This window comes from Arachis hypogaea, chromosome 5, assembly GCF_003086295.3.
Source record: "Arachis hypogaea cultivar Tifrunner chromosome 5, arahy.Tifrunner.gnm2.J5K5, whole genome shotgun sequence".
Taxonomy (NCBI): Eukaryota; Viridiplantae; Streptophyta; class Magnoliopsida; order Fabales; family Fabaceae; genus Arachis; species Arachis hypogaea.
Window position 1 is genome coordinate 460791 of NC_092040.1, and position 13238 is coordinate 474028.

At 33.5% G+C, this 13238-nt stretch overlaps 2 protein-coding genes across 6 annotated transcripts; one reads left to right on the forward strand and one right to left on the reverse strand.

The window, feature by feature from the left end:
- The first annotated feature begins 302 nt into the window (after positions 1-302).
- On the forward strand, positions 303-4042 carry LOC112799959 (uncharacterized). Of its 2 annotated transcripts, XM_072196176.1 has the most exons (7): positions 303-794; positions 887-993; positions 1306-1695; positions 1801-2078; positions 2405-2534; positions 3031-3533; positions 3627-4042. In XM_072196176.1, exons 1-7 carry the CDS (start codon positions 479-481, stop codon positions 3754-3756), a joined length of 1854 nt encoding a protein of 617 aa, XP_072052277.1. In that variant the 5' UTR covers positions 303-478; the 3' UTR covers positions 3757-4042. The 2 variants fall into 2 exon arrangements, with proteins under 2 accessions (XP_072052277.1, XP_025697760.1); XM_025841975.3 differs by having other exon boundaries at positions 1306-2078.
- Positions 2855-10134, reverse strand: LOC112799961 (uncharacterized). 4 transcript variants are annotated; one of them, XR_011861770.1, is made up of 3 exons: positions 8849-10119; positions 7020-8692; positions 2855-3976 (listed from the first exon to the last, which is right to left on the reverse strand). XR_011861770.1 is itself a non-coding variant. In XM_025841979.3 (2 exons), the coding sequence occupies exons 1-2, from the start codon at positions 9961-9963 to the stop codon at positions 7234-7236; spliced, it is 2397 nt and encodes a 798-aa protein (XP_025697764.1). In that variant the 5' UTR covers positions 9964-10125; the 3' UTR covers positions 6333-7233. The 4 variants fall into 4 exon arrangements, 2 of the variants coding, with proteins under 2 accessions (XP_025697764.1, XP_025697763.1); XR_011861769.1 differs by having other exon boundaries at positions 7020-10134; XM_025841979.3 differs by lacking the exon at positions 2855-3976 and having other exon boundaries at positions 6333-9211; positions 9545-10125.
- Between the last annotated feature and the right edge of the window lie 3104 nt (positions 10135-13238).

Consider the following 13238-nt stretch of genomic DNA (forward strand, 5'->3'; position numbering starts at 1 on the left):
ATTTTGGAGTTTAACTTAAAAATCTACTTATTCTCTTATAATATAGGATTTATGTTGAATTATTATATTTGGTCTGGACATATTTTAAATACAATAATTATTTGATACACGTAATTTTATATTTAATTATATTTTAATAAAAATTATAAAATATATTGTTAATATATTTAAATATATACGATTATATGTTGGAGTATTAAATATTAAATTGATTTATACAGTTAAAATAAATTTAGAAATAATTAATATAAAAAAATGTTTAAAAACAATTTAATTAAGTTAAAATATTTAAATATTAAAATTTGTCTAAATTATATTATATATAACAAAAAATTAAAATTAGTATTCGCCATGCGGTGGCCGATGGTGTGAGTGTACATGATACTTGATAGGTCTGGAGGGGAAGTGTGGTTGGTGGCGCAAGTTGGCAGTTTAATTTTTAAAACAAGAAGTAGCGGTGGAGGCGCGTGGGTTAGTGATGGCGCTTCTTGGGGAGGACGGCCGGGGTTACGAGCTGGCGCGGAAGCTGGAACGCTGCGGTGTGTGGCGGAGCTGGCTTGGCGACGCTGCCTACGCCACGTTCTCACCGTTCCTGTCTTCCCCTTCGGCCTGGGACTCATTCATGTCTTCTCCCTCCTCCGATTCTTCCAAATCTAGGGCTCACCTCTTTCTCCAAATGAGGGTCCGGGCTCTCCTCTTCGACAAGGCTTCTGCTTCTATCTTCTCCGCTTCCCCCAATTCAGCATATTCTTCTTCTTCTTCTTCGCTCACGCTACACAACCTCAATCCTTTTTGTTAGTTTCCCTTTCATTCTTCTTCCTCGTCTTCTGAAAATTCCGAATTTTTTTAAGTTTATATTATTTTATTATTTTTTTTGGAGGGGCAGATTTGCAGCTGCACGCTGATGATGTTTACTTCACCCTTGAGAATGCTGCTTCTTCTTCTTCTTCTTCCCAAGATGGGGTTCAAACCGCTACTATTTCTTCCTCAAAGGTATTTTCGTGTCATTTTGATCTGTGTTATTTTTGCTTCTCCAATGAGGTCCGTTTGTATGAATTGCATTGGAAAGTAGATTAGAGGTAGTGGAAGATCAATAGAAGACTATAGATGAGATAGTAAGATGAACTTAGTTTTGAGTGGCTTGCCTAAGTTACCATTTAGTTAATGATTCCATGATTTTGGAAGGATATTTTAGTAAATAGCTGATTTTGTGAAGGGAATGTTTAAAACAAAACAATAATTTTCCCCCACTTTGGTTCTTAGAATTTCTTATGTGTTAATCAACATGAGTGACTGGTGATGCAGAACCAATCCAAATCAGGTTCTGGAGCTGGAACTAGATATGTTGACTCTGATATGGATGGCATGTCCCAGAGATACAGGAATGATGAGCTGCCTGAAACTTGGTATAATCAGATGATTGAAAAGTATAAGTCCAACAAGAAATTGGTTTTGGGAGACAGAGAATTGCCCAAGCGTTCACCTACAGAGATGGCTTCCTATGTTACATACATTACTAATCTTAAGAAAAGGCAGCTGCCCTTCAAGGAAGATCATAATTCAGTTAATGAGCAACCAAATAATGGTAATTTAGTTAATGATGATTCAGAAGGTTTTCTAGAAATAATGTATGCTTGGAACTGTGTGCCTGAGAGTGCACTTACACCAACTGACAGAGTTGAGTATAACCCAAAGGTTAAGTTATTTGGAGTTCTTGATACCTTACCTCCTGTTTCCACAAGGAGTCCTGTTATGATTGAGAGACTTGGTATTAGGCCTGAGTATCTTAACATGGATCAGGGAGGAGGCTTGTACCGTGGGAAATCTGGACCTGAGGGAAACCCTAAAGTTGTTGGCCTTGAACAAGCAACAAAATTGTCTCAAAAGGTAGTGGCACGTGCATTGGAAAGTGTGGGATTTGAGGCTGCCATGGAATGCCCAATTGCACTCTTTGCTGAAGCACTAGGCGCTCACATTCATAAATTTGGAGAACACCTGAAATTACTTACTGATAGTTATCGGAAACAGTGTTCAGCCATTGAACTTCTAAAGATGCTTCTCAAAATAGAGGGCTTTAGGTGAGTTTAAAACTCTTCTATGTTTATTTTCAGAAATTAAATTTATGTCTGTTAAATTTTGCCTTGCCAGATTAGCCTTCTTTTGTACTGTTCTACCTCATCTCACTTTGATGATGGTGTGTGTTATCCTGTATCATTTTCATCTTGAGAGAATATGGTAAAAAGCAAATTAGTTTTTTGGTTATTATTCTTTCAGCAAGCATGTTTGATGCACATTTTGTTGGCAATATTTGTACTATTGTCCTGATCTATGTTTTTTTTCTTTTAAATTATTGCATCATAAACATAGCATGCTCCCATCTTAACATGCTCCTTGCTGTTCCCAGTAATTTTGCATCATTACTGGACGCTGTTAAGGATGGTTCTAGGAATATTGTACAACAAAATCATCAAGTTCATGGGATTCAGTCACAAACGCAGCCACAGCAGCAGAGTTCTATTCGAATACCTCAGCAAGTACTTATATCTACTCCCTTGTGTTTTGTTATATTCTTGTGTATTTTATGTGATTGGCAAGTGATCAACATGAACAGTAGTATAGCAATAGAGGAACTAAATATTATTTAGGAACATTTATAGTCTTAAACTTAAATTGGAGATGTATCTGGATCTTCTTCAAAATGGAATAATCCTATGCTCTATGTTTAATTCACAAAGAATCAGCCACTTTATTGCTTCCATGGGAAACTGATTCCTTAGCGAGGTGCACAAGTTATTTAGATAGAATGTGTTCATGCAACTTGTCATGATTATGCCATTTGTGTGGCTTAAGGAGGTTTATTTGAGACTACAATTCACATTCCATATCCACCTCGTTCACTGTTTTTTTTTTCTTCTTAGGGTTTTCGTTCAATTTAGACCATCTCTGTGTTACAATTCCTTGGTTGGTTAAATAAAATCTTTCCATTCGGGTAATAGCTATATGAATGAGAATGTTAATATGCATGTGCAGGTACCAAGGCAGATGCATCAACAAGTACAGCAGTTTATTCATTCACAGAATCTGGCTTTTCAGCAGCACCAACAGCAGCAGCAACAACAGCAGATGCAGCAACAGCAGCAGATGCAGCAACAGCAGCTGCTGCAACAACAACAACAACAGCAACAACAACAACAGCAGCAGCAGCAGCAGCAGCAACAACAGCAGCAACTGCTGCTGCAACAGCAACAGCAACAACAGCAGCAACAGCAGTTACAACAACAAATCAGAAGACGGGCAATGTCTACACCTCGCCCTGCTATGGATATAGATAAGGAAAGACCATTGGTTCAAGTCAAGCTTGAGAATCCACCAGATTTACCGATTGATAATAATGCCTTCAATCCGACCAATTCCAGACATCCTCAAATGCAGTTAAGGCAGCAGCAGATGCCTGCGATGTCGAGTTTCCACTCTCAACCTGGTGGTCAGTTCAGGCAAATGGGTTCCCTACAGATGCCCCCAATACAGTCACAGTAAGTTACTTTGAATAGTTGGGTGGATGCTACTATTGGATTGAATTTATGATATCCTTGTTAAGACTTTGTTGATTTATGTTTCGCAACTAGGAACACGGGCATGGTTAGAGCACCACCTGTCAAAGTGGAGGGCTTCTCAGAATTGATGGGCGGAGGTGGAGATTCTTCATCAAAGCATGATTCAGATGAAAGCAGACTGACTTCTCCTAGTGGTAAATAGCTACTCTAGTATTTTTGACAACCAGCGTGTGCATCAATGGTTTCTTTTGAAGTTGAGTGGTCTATGACAGTTTTCATGGCCATTTTGTATTTTTCCCTTTACTTTGTATAGTAGCCCGTATAATAGCGTAAACATAGAGTGCATCATAGCAAGTGTAGCTTGTTGGATCAAATATCTGCTGAGCTGGTTGACCCTTGGCGTTCAATGTTCTAGGGATGTTCTGTAATAGATTACAAATGGATCAAATTTTGTTGGTATATATGTATGTTTAGAATGTTTGTGATAATTTATGATAACAATGTATCTTGGTAGGACTGTAGGAGAAGCTTTTGTATCATTTTTATGCTACATTTGGGAGATGCAGAAGGGTAAAAGGGGAAGTAAGGGTAAGGAAATGGATGAAAAGGTTTTTTTTTTTTTTTAAATGTTTATGTCCAAGTAAAAGAAATTAAGACGGAAATAACTTTAAAAAAGAAAAAAGAAAAAGAAATTGTATTTAGTCTGTCTTATTTAAAAGTGCATTGTATGTATGTGATTAGCTTAAATGTTTTTTTAATCCACAAAAAAGTTTAAATATGTTTAGTCTTTGTGAAAAGAACGAAAAAAAATAGGGACTAAAACCGTTTTAAAATTTTAGAGAAACTATAATTAACATGAAACATAATTATGGAGACTAAAAATATTTAAAACAATTTAATTTTATGTTTTTAATAAAGGAAGAAGAATTCCTTCCCTTATCGGAAATTAGTTTTTAGCAAACATACCGAAGTGTGCGTTTTGTTTTTATTTTTCTGGGATGAATAGAAACAATCGAATGAATCGATGACACCCGCAAAATAAAAAAGGCTTTAAACAAGATACTACTGATGTAAGTAATATGCTGCAATAAAACACAGTAAGCAGGTGGATGATCTAAAAAGGAATTCGCCCTTATTTAAGCGGATCACTAAATTAATCACTATACTTACCCAATTTGGTTAACAATACATTTCACCTAACGGTGGTAATCATGTACTACAGGAACCTTAACCCTTAAGGTACAACAAAAAATCCGAGTATTCTTTCCTGTTACTCTGTTAAGGACGGTGGATAAAGCCATAATAAAGGGATGATAGCTAACTAGCCAAGGCCCCAAAAGAAAAAAAAAATACCGGACGACAGTTTAGGAGACTTAAAAATTAGACAACTATTAAAATTGTGGTTAATTTTTTTTTATTATTCATAAAGAAGTTTATAGCCTTGAAACTTTTACAAAGACCTACATATTTTTTTTATAGAATTTAATTTTGATACATTGTTAGTATAAAAATTTTAGACATATATCTAATTACATAAAAAAAGAACTATCTTTTATATTGATAGTATAAATAATTATTTGAAAAAATGAATGTAATTATATAACTATAAAAAATATTTTATACTATCTATGCATAAAAATTAAATTCTTTGTTTATATGTTATTTTTATTGAATATATGAAAAGTCCCGACATGTATTTTTGTATGTGACCGTAAATATTAAACAATTTTTTAATGAAGGATGTATTAAATCATTATATAACAATTAATATCAACTGGGACACAAGATTTACACGACTATACATATAATTGTTGGCATCAAAATTTTAATCTAAGTGGATCTAATTTTAAAAATATTTCAACTTAAAACAATAGAAAAACCATTTATTGCATCGAATTAAAATGGTAGTGTTCTATATAACACAAGCCAATATTAATATAAAGGCTTAAGTTAGATAATTTTCTGATCTTCTAGAAATGATATATTACCTAAAACAAAGCTTGAATTTGCCAAAATCCAAAATGGCATCAGCTACGCAGTTTCAATTACCTTTCCCTATTATGAACAAAAAAAGCCCATCCCAATAGTAAGGAAAGAAAATCTAAATAGAACTTCCGCTACTGTTGACCTTGAATATTTTTATCATCTTTCATCTTAAACTCAATTATGTTGATGAAGCTGTTAATGAATCTGTGAATTTCTGAACAGTGCAATCATGAATATTAACTTATTAAGGGACAAAAGGTGGTTGATTAAGAAAGGAGAAGCTTTCAGTCATGAAGTTACTTATTTACGATGATGAGTCTCTAATAGATTGCACCAAATCAGTGAAAAATTAAGCTAGGTTTCTATAGTGAACTCTGAAATTAGCTTATCCGTTATCACAGTATTAATCAGATGGGACATGAAAAAGTTCAATTTTGTGCTGAAACCAGCTTATCAACCAATGAGAGTTTCTCCCTCTCTATTCTCCATTATATAATTAAAACAATGCTACATAACCAATAAATATTATCATTTTTAGCCCGTACTTGACCAGCAATAATATACACTCGTTTTTACAAATGTTTTGAACACAAAAAACATATATTTACCAGTGTTTTTCACACGCACCCACATTTTTCAGAGTTTACACACATAAATTAGTAAAATTTATTTGTTAGAGGTAATTTTGTGTTTGTGCTAGCCAAATGAAAGTAAAAAATACTAAAAATTGCTAGTGACTAAGAGTTTCTCATACAATTATTAGCTTATATATACTAAAGAAAAATCTAATAGTAGTACCCAAAATCTATTTATTATGAATTTCTTTTTACATTTATATATTTGTACATCCACAAGCGACCAATTTTTATAGCCGACATAAGTGTATGCTGCATGAATAGATAGATTTAATGACAAAAGTTTCCTCATTTACTTCCAAAAAATGATTAATCCCTGGATAACTAACATGAATTTCATATTTACCAAGAGAAATGAGGTGAAATGAATTATTAAATGGTAAAGTAGTATTTTGGTTCCCAACACTTGGACAAAGTCCTAATTTCGTCCCTAACATTTGAAATTTTCTATTTTTATCCCAAACATCTTATTTCGTTCTATTTTATTCTTCTGGTTAAAATTATTTTTTTTCCCAAAAATACCTATTTTCTAGATAAGAGTAACAATCATAATTGCAGTGATTGTAGTAGTAGTTGTAGTGATTTAGAAGTGAAATTGGTAGAAGAATAAGAGAAATAAAAAGATAATAATAACAGAAGGACAATTGTATTTTTGGAAGAAAATGTTTTAGTTTTAATCAGAGGACTAAAATAGGACAAAAATAAAATATTTGGGGAAAAAAATAAGACGTTAATGTTAGGGATAAAATTAGGACTTGGCTCAAACGTCATTGACTAAAACAATACTTTACCCATTGTTAAATAAAGGGAAGCCATATAAGCAAGAATTTATATAGGAACTTGCCTCTTGACCCATTGCTGATGCTCTCAGCCAGTGTGATTGTCAGTTATGATGGGTTTTGACTGTGAACAGTTACCACATTTGTGCACCAAAGCCATTCACAGCTCACTTCTGATATTACAAAGGTTCAGGTTATATCTATATCATTCTGGCCAGTCTTCAACTAGAAGTTCAGCAGGAAGCCACGAACCCAAATCTTCAATCATGCATTACAGAATTACTCTTCATTTTGTTCCAGCGTTGACATAGAGTATGTCGCGGGATGTAAGCGGCATCCATTCTTCAGCATGATGTTCAGCAATTTAGAGCTTTGATCAACAGATCCCCTCTTGATTAAGCCATCAATTAGAACTTTCCAAGCCACTTCATCATTGTAATACCCACAGCGTATCAAACTAGTAAAAACTGCCTCAGCCTTATCACTGTTTCCTTGTTCAACAAGCCCACAAATGAGAAGCTTACAAGATTGCAGATGTGCTAAATGGCTACTCTCCATCATAGAATCTAACAATCTCACTGCTTCCTCATACTTTCCCAACTTGCAGTAACCACTTAGAAGTGAGTTATGAATATTCTCGGAGGGAGAGATTCCTCTTTCCGTCATATGATTTAACAATCTAAAGGCTAAATCAAAGCTTTCTACTTTGCAGAGTCCTTTGATAAGCTTGCTGTATGTGCTTACATTGGGTACACAACCATATTGAACCATTTTCTCAAAGAGTACATTTATAATTTCAAAATCGACTATTTTCCACAAATCTGCATTATCATTTGAGATATTGATTGAACTTAAATCAACTCCCACAACATTCTTGCCTTCCTTCTTATGTTTATCATTTAGTAGATACTTCATTAGGATGGAATAGGTTTGACGAGAAGGCTCACAACCATCAGCAAACATGCGCTTGAGAACATCAAAGGCACTGTCTAGTTGTCCCATACATCCGTATGCATTAATTAATAAATCATAGACAAAGGAGTCTAGCAATATGCCTTCCGTTTTAATCTTGACCACCATATCCTCAGCATCCTGTAATCTTCCTTGACTGCAAAGTGACTTAATGAATGCAGTGTACGTGACCACATTAGGTTGACATCCAGAAGAGATCATTTGGTCAAGAGTTCTATTAGCTCGATCAAAGTTTCCTTCCTTCAGCATTTCCTCAATTAGCATTGTATAGGTGTAAACAGTGGGCTTTGTGTCATGGTTTACCATTTCTTCCACCAATGACAATGCATCTTGCATTTTTCCATCCTTCCGCAACCCATCTATCAATGCATTGAAAGTGATTGAATTGGGCAAGCATTCCTCAGCAAGCATATCTTTGAACAACAAATGGGCATCTTCAATTTTACCAGCTTTGCAGTACCCATCAATCAAGACTGTATATATATGTTCATTTGCTTCAATATGTTTTTCCCTCATGGACTCAAAAACCTGATGAGCTGCTTCAACTCTACCCATTCTACAGAGACAGTCTATATACGCACTCAAAGTCCGATGATCAGGGCTTAAGCCATCCTTGACCATCAAGTGAATCAACCGACTGGCACTATCCACTATACCGGCTTTACACAGCCCATAAATTAATGTGTTATATGTAATGAGGTTAGGTGACAGCTTAGTCGCAACCATTTTATTAAGTAGTCCCATTGCCCTGTCCATGCTTTTGCTCCTGCAATATCCACAAATCAGTTCATTAAACGTCCGAGCATTTGGACGAACTTTATTTGACTCCATAAGACGCAGAATACCCATTGCTTCCTCCATCATTCCCCATAGACAATACCCAGCAATCAAGGCATTGTAAGGCACAACAGTGGGCACCAACCTTTTCTCGAGCATTTCATTCAATCTTGTCATCGCCTCATCCATTCTGCCTCCCTTACAGAAGTAGTCAATCAACACAGTGTAGGTATAAACATTTGGCTCGCAACCTCTGTTTACCATCTCCTCAAATAGATGCAGCGCTTCCGGTTCCTTACCAGACTCAAATAAAGCACCAATGAGCACAGTATAAGTCCGAACTGTGGGAACGCAATGCTCCTCCTTCATTTGTGAGAACAACATGAGAGCTTCATCAAGTCGCCCAGCTTCACAAAGACCGTGTATCATAGTAGTATACGAGACCTCATCCCTCCGGCACCCCATATTCGGCATAAACCTAAACACCCTATAAGCCTTCTCCACGTCTCTATTTTCACAGTAACCCAATATCAATGAAGTATATGTAAATGAATCAGGAACAAAGCCACCTCTTAACAGCCTAGAAAACCATATTTCCCCCAAAATCATGTTCCCCAATTTGCAATACGCATTCAGCATAGTATTGAATGTAATCAAATTAGGCAAAACCTCGTCATTGTCGAAAATCATTTCACTACACAAACCATTCATTTCATCGATCATAGCGAAACGCGACAAGCACATAAGGAGCCTATTATAGGAAGTAACAGAGAGCCTAAACCCTGAATTCCCATCACCAGTTGCATAATTGTGTAATTGGCGAAGAGAGTTGAGGACGAACCTTGCGTCGTGTGGCGAAGAGCAGGTCTTGATCATGGAGTTGCGGACATTCTCGGCGGCTTGGAGGTGGCGGTTACGGACGAGGATGAGAAGGAGAGCATGGTAGGAATGGAGAGTGGGGATGAAAGCGCGGTTGTTTTTGAGGATCCATCGAAAGAAGTTGAGGGCGGTGAGTGGATGGAGGTCGAGGGAGAAGAGGGAGGAGAGAGTGGATGAGGTGAGGTGACGGATTAGGGTTTTAAGAGAAGGGTGTTTTCGCCATTTTGGGTTGGAGAGGATGGTGAAGAGCTTGGAAGGGAGATCCGAGTGGTGGTGATCGGGGTAGGGTTGTTGGGGAAGAGGAGCGGCTGAAGAGAATGGTTTAAGGTGGTGGCGGTGGCGGTGGAGGGGAGTGAGGAAAAGGAGCGTGGGCTTTCTCATTTACAAGCCATGAAAGCGAAGACAGAGAGGCTTTCAGGCTTGCGTGCTTTGTTGGGGTGGGTGGAGTCATGAGAGTTATAAGTAACGTGGTTCATGCTTGCCCATGGCCTGGCGGCGCGTAGCAAGTGATGGTAATTCATCCACCTCATTTCCCGCTGTCCTTCGGCCAGCTGCGGTAATAAGCAAATATTTATAAGTTTTATTTTCGGTGAAAACCAGTTCTAGTCAGGGAACTTGATAACGGAAAAGTATTTGATAAAAATTTAATCAAATTATTTAACGGTTATCAAATATTAACTTACGTGAAATTAACTGAATTTAAATTTATTTTTTAGTAAATATAAATAAGCTTACGATGATTTATATTTTGAATATATTAGATTTTTTATAAAAAAATATTAATATAATTTTTTAAAATAATAAATAAAAGAATATTAGAGGACTAATAATTTTAGTATTTTATAATCATCAATTGACTATTAATAATATTTTTAATAATGTAAAATTATATTTAATGGTAAAAAATTACTCATTTTTATTTTAATGATTAAGTGCTGGACAAAAAATACAAAAATTACTGGTCTCTTAAATTTTTTTAATAGATATATATCAATAAAAAAAATTTTCCAATAAAAATTCACCAAATACTTTCTTCCACTCTTTCTAATTGTCTGTTATCCCATCTTTATTAATCATTTCATTACTTCTATGTTAAAAAATTTTTTATCGACCATCAAACAACCATGGACTTAGTTATTGATGGCTCCTACCACCGTGATGTGTGGCTCAAAATGCGGACCACCAAACTCCGATTGAAGTCCTGCCATGAGATTCCCCAACATTGCCGTCACGTTAAGCGGTTGAATTGTCCACACCAAATACACTTGCGTCCCCATCATTCACTTAAATCAAATCCAAAAATGTTAGTAGATGAAGATCACAACTCTTTTGGATTCAGTCTCTCTTGGACAAGAAGCGGATGGTGGTGATTTTTGCAGTATTAGTTTGGAGAAAATGAAAAAAGACCGTTAGAAAAAAAAATTGTAACACGTTCTTCGTACACGTAAAATAGAGGAATATGTAACTTTCTTATAACGAAATTCTTATGTTTTTTAAAATTTAAAATTATTAAAAATTAATTAAATAAATTATTAAATTATTATAATTTTAATTTTATTTCTATTGTATACATTATACACGGGTTAATGTTTAAATTCGTCTCTGAAATATCACGTGATTTTTATTTTTATTTTCGAATGATTTTTTTAATCAAATTAGTCCCAGAAAAATAAACTGTTAGTCAAATTAGTCCTTCCGTCAATTGGATGATGACGTATCACGTTAAGTGCCACGTGGCATGATGATGTCACACGCCACGTGGCAGGTCAGTAACACGTAGCACGCTACGTAACAGGTCAGTGACACATCACTTGACCTATAAAAAATTTTTCTATTAGTCAAAATAGTCCTTGAAAGTACATATGTAAGTCATTTTCATCCCTCAAATTTTAAAAATTAATCAAATTGGTCCTTATATAATTTTTTTATTTTTTCTTCATAAAATTATCTTTCTCTTTTAATTCTTCTCAAAATCTCTCTTATTCTTTTCTATTCTAAAACCTTTTTTGTTATATTACTACATTTTACTGGAATATATATATATACTCAAAATTGAAATGTATGTATTTATTAACCTAAATAAAGTTATATGCTCAAAATCAAAATTTATGTATGTTAACCTAAACAAAGTTATACCACTATTTTTTTCTACTACATCTTTTTTTTTCCATTTCGGTATTACTTATATATAGGAGGTAATGGTAGTGATACTTAGAGTCAAAATTTAAGAAGATTCACAAATTTTGCTTCAATTCCAAACTTTACAAAATATTAAAAATTTGTTGGTTAATTATTATTATTATAAATGAATTGCTTCTTAAGCGTAATACGTGCAAACATCATAATAAATTTTTGTGAGTTTCATATGTTTGAAATAGATTATATAATTTTTCTTTTAATTTCACAAATCAATGAGATAAAATAAAATAGAAAACATTATACCTATGCATAACACACCGCATTAGTACATTATATAAATAGATATGCTTCGTATTAAAATAAAATTCCTTTTGTTTTAAATGAAATATTTAAAAAATTATATTAGAATATTAATATTAAAAAGTGATTCCATAAACCAGTTTTTTAATTATTAAGTTTTACTATATAAATTAAATAATAATAAAAATTATAATTTTAAAAAATTTAAAAGATTTAAAATTTAAAATAATTACTATATTATTTAGTAAAATTTAAAATATTAAAATTTTAAATATATAATCAACAATAATTTGATAAACTCATTTAAATAAAAGAATTCACATAAAAAATTACAATTTCAAAATGTAAAATTTTAAACTACAAATGACAAAATAACTTTATAAAAATTTAATTATTTTAACTTTATAAAAATTTAATTATTTTTATTATTTTATGTAAAGAGAATTTTGTTTATTAAGGTTTAAAAAATAATATTACAATTAGTAGTATAAAAAATATTATAAATTTAATATTATAAAAAAAATTATTTAAGAACTAATTTGACTAATTTTTAAAATTTGAGAGATGAAAATGACTTACGTCTGGACTTTCAAGGACTATTTTGACTAATAAAAAACTTTTTTACATGTCAAGTGACACGTGGCATTCACTGACCTGTCACGTGGCGTGCCACGTGTTACTGACCTGCCACGTGGTGTGTCACATCATCATGCCACGTGGCACTTAACGTGACATGTCATCATCCAATTGACGGAATGATTAATTTGACTAACAGTCTGGGACTAATTTGATTAAAAAAATCATTCGGGGACGAAAATGAAGATCGCGTGATCTTTTAGGGACAAATTTGAACATTAACCCCATTATACACTAAATTTATTGTCTCTCTATATTTTTTCATATATATATTATTTTTAAATTAATTTTTATGATTAGAATAAAATATCTTAATTTAAATTAACTTATTTATATTTATTAATCTAAAATTTTTTTTGTTATTTTTGTTAAGATTAATTTATCTAAAATATAAATTTTTATGAGTTTATTTGTAATTTGCCATTTTACTCTTTATCTTTTATAAAAATAACGTAATATAATAAATTAATCTGTTTAAGTTTAATGTATTCACGGAATAAAAATTTGTTAAGGCATATTTTATTCATCATGTATCTTCATATGGCCTCTATCATGCCATGTATTTCCTTTCTCATCCTTGA

Excerpts from the sequence above, each read along its gene's own strand:
- LOC112799959 (XM_025841975.3), top strand. The coding sequence starts at position 479 with ATGGCGCTTCTTGGGGAGGACGGCCGGGGTTACGAGCTGGCGCGGAAG. Across the intron at positions 795-886 it reads ACACAACCTCAATCCTTTTT|ATTTGCAGCTGCACGCTGAT; the intron begins GTTAGTTTCCCT and ends TTGGAGGGGCAG. Across the intron at positions 2,535-3,030 it reads CTATTCGAATACCTCAGCAA|GTACCAAGGCAGATGCATCA; the intron begins GTACTTATATCT and ends ATGCATGTGCAG.
- LOC112799961 (XM_025841978.3), bottom strand. The coding sequence starts at position 9,963 with ATGAGAAAGCCCACGCTCCTTTTCCTCACTCCCCTCCACCGCCACCGC. Across the intron at positions 8,693-8,848 it reads AATGAAATGCTCGAGAAAAG|GAGCAAAAGCATGGACAGGG; the intron begins GTTGGTGCCCAC and ends TGGATATTGCAG.